This window comes from Bubalus bubalis, chromosome 23 (assembly GCF_019923935.1).
Source record: "Bubalus bubalis isolate 160015118507 breed Murrah chromosome 23, NDDB_SH_1, whole genome shotgun sequence".
In the NCBI taxonomy this organism is placed as follows: Eukaryota; Metazoa; Chordata; class Mammalia; order Artiodactyla; family Bovidae; genus Bubalus; species Bubalus bubalis.
Genome location: NC_059179.1, coordinates 502270 through 510423, shown reverse-complemented (window position 1 = coordinate 510423; position 8154 = coordinate 502270). Strand labels below are relative to the sequence as shown.

Sequence of the window (8154 nt, the reverse complement as noted above, 5' to 3'; positions counted from 1 at the left end):
TAAATAGAAATTACATGATAAAACATTTTGAAATGTAGAGAACTTATTAAGCAATTTCTATCCAATTTTTAATTCCCTCCTTAAATATTATAGTAGCATAAAATCTTTCCTTCATATAAAAATACTGAGGATTTTCTCATGAATTTAGAATGTTTTCCAGGTGGTTTCAGGGATATTATTCATGCATGGCTTTATTATAATACTGAAAAATATTAATGTATTCATCTGTGACAGTGAAAGATGTATGTACTCATCACACATTGTGTCGGACTCATATTATTTCTGTTTTAATAACCTAAAACACTGAGAATGGAGCTACAAAGAAAAAGTGTACAAACCAAACAGTTGATGACTACAAATTCCATTCTAAGTCTACTATTTATTTCAGACTTTGATTAACAGTTTCTATTTGTGTTAAATGATTTTATGTTTATTTTCCAAAACAGTTTAATTGAAATTACAGTGTTCTGCAATACAGAGGGCATTCCCACATGGTGCTAGTGGTAAACAATTGTACTGCCAGTGCAGGAGATGCAAGAGTTGCAGGTTTGATCCCTAGGTCTGGAAGATTGCCTGGAGGAAGAGATAGCAACCCTCTCCAGCATTCTTGCCTGGACAATTCCATGGACAGAGGAGCCTGATGGGCTACCAAAGAGTCAGACACAATTGAGCACACATTCACACACGCAATACAGAGATGGTGGAATTATCCACCACATCTACTGTAAGGCTCCACATTTTATTTTTTCAAATGATACTTAAGCAATAAAATGAGTATGAGCTGGGTGAAATTCAAGCAATATAAAGAGAGAAAAGGAAAAAGAGGACAAGAGAAAGAGAGGGGGAGAGAGGGGAAAGGAGGAAAGAAAGAGGGAAGAAGGGAAGGAAGGAGAGAGCGAGGGAAAGAAAGAAGGGAGGGAGAGAAAGATGGAAAAGCCACAATCTATGAATTATTCTGAGTATTTTCATAACAAAATATTCACCTTAGTGAATCCCCCTGGTGGCTCAGCGATAAAGACTCCACCTGTAATGCAGGAGACATGGGTCTAATTTCTGGGTCAGGAAGATCCCCTTGAGAAGGAAATGGCAACCCACTCCAGTGTTCTTGCCTGGGAAATCTCTTGGATTGAAGAGCCTGGTGGGCTGCAGTCCATGGGGATCACAAGAGTCAGACAGGACAGTGACTAAACCATCACCAGTGTTTTCAATCTACACCTAATACTGGAGATGAGATTAGTATTGTGATTTGATTTTATACTCATACCCCTTCACTGTACATAGAGAAAGGCAGTGTCACATCACTACTCTAAAATTAATTCTACTCAAACTTTTCTTTTGCAGAAGTCCTTCCCAGTGAAAAGTAAACAGGCTTTTTTAATTGAGACTTTTTGTTTGTTTGTATTTCCTTTAGGTTGGCTTCTTTTCTTAGGGACGCAGGCCAATTTCTCTTTTACTTAGCTAATGATCTCAGGACTCTAACTCCCTCTGGATGTAGTGTTTCTTCAGAAATAATACTGTATTTCATTGAGGGTAGTATGCAAACACTTTTAAAACATTTTAAAAGAAACCAATTGCTGCCTTCTTAAGTAAGTTTTTCTACATTTAAAATTTTCTTTAAAACTGCCCACTATTTTAATAACTTTTGTTACATTAAAACTAACAATACATTTCAAAATTATTTTAGTCATTTATCTCACTAATTTTCTAACACAATAATGAAGATGTTGCCTGAAATATAGTCTAACTTGTCAAATTTAATATATTATCTTAATAGCCTGTAAATATTCAGGCTTTATAAACTTTGATATTTAAGATGTGATTAGTTAAGAAAATCAATCTAAAATGTAAACACACTTTTGATGTAAAAGTTAACGCTTACCTTCCTGGATTGGAATGAAGTTACTTCTTTCTTTGATACATAGTATTTTAAATGTTGTTCTATTGACATTAAACTTTAAACAATTTGAATGTTAGGTGTTGCAAATGTCTTTCTAAATTATTTTTTCCCTCCAAAGCAAATAGTGCTCTTTAACTAGAAATAGATTTCTTTTGGCCTTGGGAATTAGTTCTCTCCTGTATCAATGTATAATCGAACCAACTCATTATACTAGCCATTCAAATATTTTGGAAAGCAACCAAAAATGCCCCTGGCCATAGCACTCCTTTTCAGTGATGTCTTACTCTATTCTGTAGTGCTTTAAATAACAAGGCAACTGACTTTGGGATTCTTGCCTGGAGAATCTCATGGACAGAGGAACCTGGTGGCCTACAGTCCATTGGGTCACAAAGAGTCGGATATGACTGAAGCTACTTAGTATGCAAGCACATAAATATCCTAGGAGAATTAAGACATCTAATGTTGATGGAGGAGTAGGTACTAGACCAATGGAATCTAAGACATTTAAAAAATTTCCCAACACAAATCTGACTAACTGATTTTTGACAAAGGTTCTAAATCATTCAATATATTTAAGAAAAAAATACATTGTCTTAAAAAAGTTATGAAAGCATTACACATGCAAATCAAAAGAAACAAACAACAACAAAAACCCCTGAACTTCTATATAAACCATAAAACCTTCTTTAAAAATTAACTCAAAATTGATCGAATGAGGGAGAGAAATTGTGATGCCATCCAACCATCTCATCCTCTGTTGCTCCCTTTCCCTCTTGCCCTCAGTCTTTTGCAAACATGCACACATATACACATACAAACACACAGAGATGCTTTTCCAGAAACCAAATGTATGATTTCCGGGGCTGTGTGTTCATGTCTGTGTGCTCAGTTGCTTCAGTTGTGTCTGATTCTTTGTGATCCTCAGGCTGCCCCAATTGGTTTGCTGTAGTTTCTCATTAAACTTACCAATTGAATATTTTAAAATTAATATATATTAACAGATAAAGACATAGATTAGATATCTAGATACAGGTATAGATATAAATATCATGTGGCTTCCCAGGTGATGCTAGTGGTAAAGAATCCATCTGACAATACAGGAGACCTAAAAGATACAGGTTCAATCCCTGGGTTGGAAAGATCCCCTGATAGTTTGTGAGTTTTGACGAATCAGTTTGAAATGGATGAATCCATTTCATCTTATTGGCAATTTTATAGACACAGAGTTATTAAAAGCATCTTTATTAACCCTTAATAATATCTATAGATTTCAATGTGCCAACTCTCATTCTTTGTGTTTAATACATGTGATATGTCTTTTTTCATTGTCTATTTTTTAAAAATCATATTTATTTTATAAAATTTACAAAGTGTCAGCTTTTTACTTGATTGACTTTATCTTTTTTTTTTTTTTTTAGTTTTGGTGATTTCTAGTCTTTTTGGTTTTTCTTCCTTTTGTTTGATTTGGATTTATTTCACTATGACTTTTAGAATTTATTGTGGTAAAATTTAATTTATTGACTTAAGATGTTATTTTAATGTTCTAAGTGTTCAGTACTATAATATTTTATTTAAGTACTGCTTTGGCTGCATCTCATAGATTGTGATATGTTACATTTGTATTAAGTAAAAATGTAGATCAATAAGAGGAAGATCTTCAGATACTTGAAAAGCTACATAACATATAACACTTCAATAGTGATAGCTTTCAATGCATGTACATTATATTTCTAAAATGTATTGTTCTAACTCTCTTTTCACTATTCTTTTTTTTGGAAGATACATTCCTGATTTATTATCTCCATATTCAAAAAGAATTTCAAAGTAACAAAATAATTCTATACACCATAGAATCCACAATAGGGTTGGGCTCTGGGGACCAAATTCATTGTTAATAAGGTGGGCAGAATCCTCTGCCTCTAAACAATTTTTTGAGCTAGTTTAACTTTCAGCTCTGAGTCCTGGTCACAGTCTTGAAATCACAGAAGGTTAGAGACTGGAATTACTCAGCCAGAGGGATGAGTTTCTGATTCAGACATGAGGAGAAGGTTTCTTGGAAGTGATCAATGAAGTCTCTGCAGCAGAAACAGAAGACAAGGGCAGAGGGCATGGAGACCGAACCAGAGGGGCCTGGCATTGGGCAGTGGGTGAGGAGCCCTCTCACCATTTCCTTGTTTTCACCCGTGTGTCTCCACTCCATAGAACAGGGGCTGAAGTAAGAATGTTCTTATTGTAGTTTCTCATAGAATTTAAAGACAGGGCACAGTAAGACCCTTGATTGGATCCAGGAGAGATCCCATGATGCCAGGAGCTACAAGCTTTTGATTACTGAGGTGGTCTGGCCAATGGTCCTAGCTCCTGGAAGTCACAGTCAGGTTGGGACAGCCTAGGGATGGATCCGTATGATGACACTGAATTGGGGCCTGCAGACTCCACACTGCTCAGGCCATGAATCATAGCCCTTGACACTGTGGTCAAACAACACAAAGTGGACGCCCTTCTTGATGCTGGTGAATGCATGCATGATCCGAAAGGAGAAACTGCCTGTCCGCAGCCGGATGGAAAAATGTTTATGGAAGAAATAATGCGAGATGGAATAGTTGGCATCTAGAAGCTTGACAACTACCTGATACGTCCGATCACTGCCTTGTTGTTCTGTCCAGCAGCGACAGACAGAAATCCAAATCTTTCCACTATCCAGGAGTTCCTGACACAGACCCTCCTCCTCCAGGTCTGAAATTTCTCCCTTGTACCAACACCTGTAGGCAAGACTGTAGCTTGTCTCCCCAGAAGTCTTCAGTCTGACACCCAAGTCTTCCTCTTCCCCCGAGCCATTGCTACCATTCAGCATCATACAGTTCCAGAGGTCTTTGCCCCAGGTGTTCGTGGTGAGCTTGCGTCCTGTGGGTCTGAGCTCGCAGAAGCGGCCCAGGATGCAGGATGAGGCCCATGTCGTCAGCAGGGGGCAGGCAGGTGAGGATGACGGGCCACAGGTCGGGGTGTTTCCAGGGCAGGATGCTCCGCCATAGGTCCCAGCCGTCCACCAGGTCTCGCCAGTGCTGGCACACCCAGTGGCAGTGCCGGAGCAGCGTGCTTGGAGGCAGGTAGCTCAGCACCTTCTGGAGCATTTCAATGGGCAGTTGGTTCAGGCCTGGAGCCTCCTGTGGTTCGCAGTGGGGAGCTGGGACGCTGGCGAGCAGGCCCCAGGAGGTTGAGGCGCCCATGGTCTCCTCACCAGGCCCCGCAGCTGCTGCTGCCTGCATCTCAGCCAGTGCTCCTCACCAGTGGGCTTTAACCTTGCCTCACCTCTTCATTATTCTTTATGCAAGTCTATTTATTCCTGCTTACATGTGTGCATGGTTAGTCTGTGACACTTTGGACTGTAGCCCACCAGGCTCCTGCTTTCAGCTTGCACACCTGAAAAGGAATAAGTGTCTGCTCCTCTTCCCCTCAATCCCCTCTCTGTAGTCTAGGAGACAGTGAGGTCTACCAGTTAGTGTGAATGTGGAGATGGAAAATTCATGTTGAACATGACCTGATTGTCCCAAGTCTTCAAGATTTCTTACTTTTGAATTTTCATTTCTCTTAAGAAATTATTCATTTACATTTTTTAGAACATTTTTATTTTTACTTTATACCATCAGTAATATGTGATCATAAATTTTTGATTTTACAATGCTTCCATTACATAATAATCACAAAATATGGGAAAAGAGGTAGGAAATTTTAAGGAATAATATGGACAGATATAATTTTGGTTGTTGTACCAAACTCCACCAGTGGCAGACAGAAAGGTTTAGAAAATTACAGAAGTGACATGGGGAATAAACTGATCCCAAGGGTAAATAATATTTTCTGTTTTAAGAACACTGTTTTTTTATGACAAGGAATTATTATAGTTAATATATTAGCTAATATATAGTTATATATTATATTATACATACTTATATTATTATATATATTAAGTAATAATAACATTATTATTTTATTATATATTATATCAGATATATTATGTTTATTATGCATTATATAATAATAAATATTATTATATGTTATATATTATTACATAAATAATAAAATATATAATATAATATATGACATATTATTAAATATTATATAATATATTATTATATTATATACATTATATACTATTAACTAGAGACTGGTTCCAAATAGGAAAAGGAGTATGTCAAGGCTGTATATTGTCACCCTGCTTATTCAACTTATATGCAGAGTACATGATGAGAAATGCTGGGCTGGAAGAAGCACAAGCTGGAATCAAGATTGCCAGGAGAAATATCAATAACCTCAGATATGCAGATGACACCACCCTTATGGCAGAAAGTGAAGAGAAACTCAAAAGCCTATTGATGAAAGTGAAAGAGGAGAGAGAAAAAGTTGGCTTAATGCTCAACATTCAGAAAACGAAGATCATGGCATCTGGTCCCATCACTTCATGCGAAATAGATGGGGAAATGGAAATATCGTTTTGGGCTCCAAAATCATTGCAGATGGTGACTGAAGCCATGAAATTAAAAGACGCTTACTCCTTGGAAGGAAAGTTATGACCAACCCTAGATAGCATATTCAAAAGCAGAGACATTACTTTGCCAACAAAGGTCCGGCTAGTCAAGGCTATGGTTTTTCCAGTAGTCAAGTATGGATGTGAGAGTTTGACTGTGAAGAAAGCTGAGCACTGAAGAAGTGATGCTTTTGAACTGTGGTGTTAGAGAAGACTCTTGAGAGTCCCTTCGATTGCAAGGAGATCCAGCCAGTTCATTCTGAAGGAGATCAGTCCTGGGAGTTCTTTGGAAGGACTGATGATAAAGCTGAAATGCCAATACTTTGGCCACCTCAAGTGAAGAGTTGACTCATTGGAAAAGACTCTGATGCTGGGAGGGATTGGGGGCAGGAGGAGAAGGCGACGACAGAGGATGGCTGGATGGCATCACCAACTCGATGGATGTGAGTTTTGGTAAACTTTGGGAGTTGGTGATGGACAGGGAGGCGTGGTGTGCTGCAATTCATGGGGTCACAAAGAGTAGGACATGACTGAGCTACTGAACTGAACTGAACTGAACTGAATATATATTTATACATTAATTTATATAAAAATATTTATATATTATGTATATATTTATATACTAAATATACTTCATATTTATATTTTATATAGAGGGAAGACACATTGAAACCATACTCACAGAAAACTAGTCAATCTAATTCCCCTTGAACCACAGCCCTGTTTAACTCAATGAAACTAAGCCATGCTCATGGGGCCACCCAAGACAGGCGGGTCATGGTGCAGAGGTCTGACAGAGTGTGGTTCACTGGAGAAGGGAATGGCAAACCACTTCAGTACTCTTGCCCTGAGAACCTCATGAACAGTATGAAAAGGCAAAAAGATAGGACACTGAAAGATGAACTCTCCAGGTCAGTAAGTGCCCCGTATGCTACTGGAGATCAGTGGAGAAATAACTCTAGAAAGAATGAAGGGATGGAGCCAAAGCAAAAATAATACCCAGCTGTGGATGTGACTGGTGATAGAAGCAAGGTCCGATGCTGTAAAGAGCAATATTGCATAGGAACCTGGAATGTCAGGTCCATGAATCAAGGCAAATTTGAAGTGGTCAAACAAGAGATGGCAAGAGTGAATGTCAACATTCTAGGAATCAGCAAACTAAAATGGACTGGAATGTGTTAATTTAACTCAGATGACCATTATATCTACCACTGTGGGCTGGAATCCCTCAGAAGAAAGGGAGTAGCCATCATAGTCAACGAAAGAGTTTGAAATGAAGTATTTGGATGCAATATCAAAAATGACAGAATGATCTCTGTTTGTTTCCAAGGCAAACCATTCAATATCACAGTAATCCAAGTCTATGCCCCAACCAGTAATGCTGAAGAAGCTGAAGTTGAATGGTTCTATGAAGACCTACAAGACCTTTTAGAACTAACACACAAAAAAGATATCCTTTTCATTGTAGGGGACTGGAATGCAAAAGTAGGAAGTCAAGAAACACCTGAAGTAACAGGCAAATTTGGCTTTGGAATACAGAATGAAGCAGGGCAAAGACTAATAGAGTTTTGCCAAGACACTGTACTAGTCATAGCAAACACCCTCTTCCAACAACACAAGAGAAGACTCTACACATGGACATCACCAGATGGTCAACACCAAAATCAGACTGATTGTATTCATTGCAGCCAGAGATGGAGAAGCTCTATACAGTCAACAAAAACAAGACCGGGAG

The 8154-nt window shown here is 38.2% G+C and overlaps 1 protein-coding gene across 1 annotated transcript; it reads right to left on the bottom strand.

Annotated features, from left to right (window-relative positions):
* Positions 1–4283: 4283 nt before the first annotated feature.
* On the bottom strand, positions 4284–5160 carry LOC123331465 (F-box only protein 27-like). The gene is made up of 2 exons (XM_044935545.1): positions 4739–5160; positions 4284–4656 (listed from the first exon to the last, which is right to left on the bottom strand). Exons 1-2 carry the CDS (start codon positions 5158–5160, stop codon positions 4284–4286), a joined length of 795 nt encoding a protein of 264 aa, XP_044791480.1.
* Positions 5161–8154: the final 2994 nt, after the last annotated feature.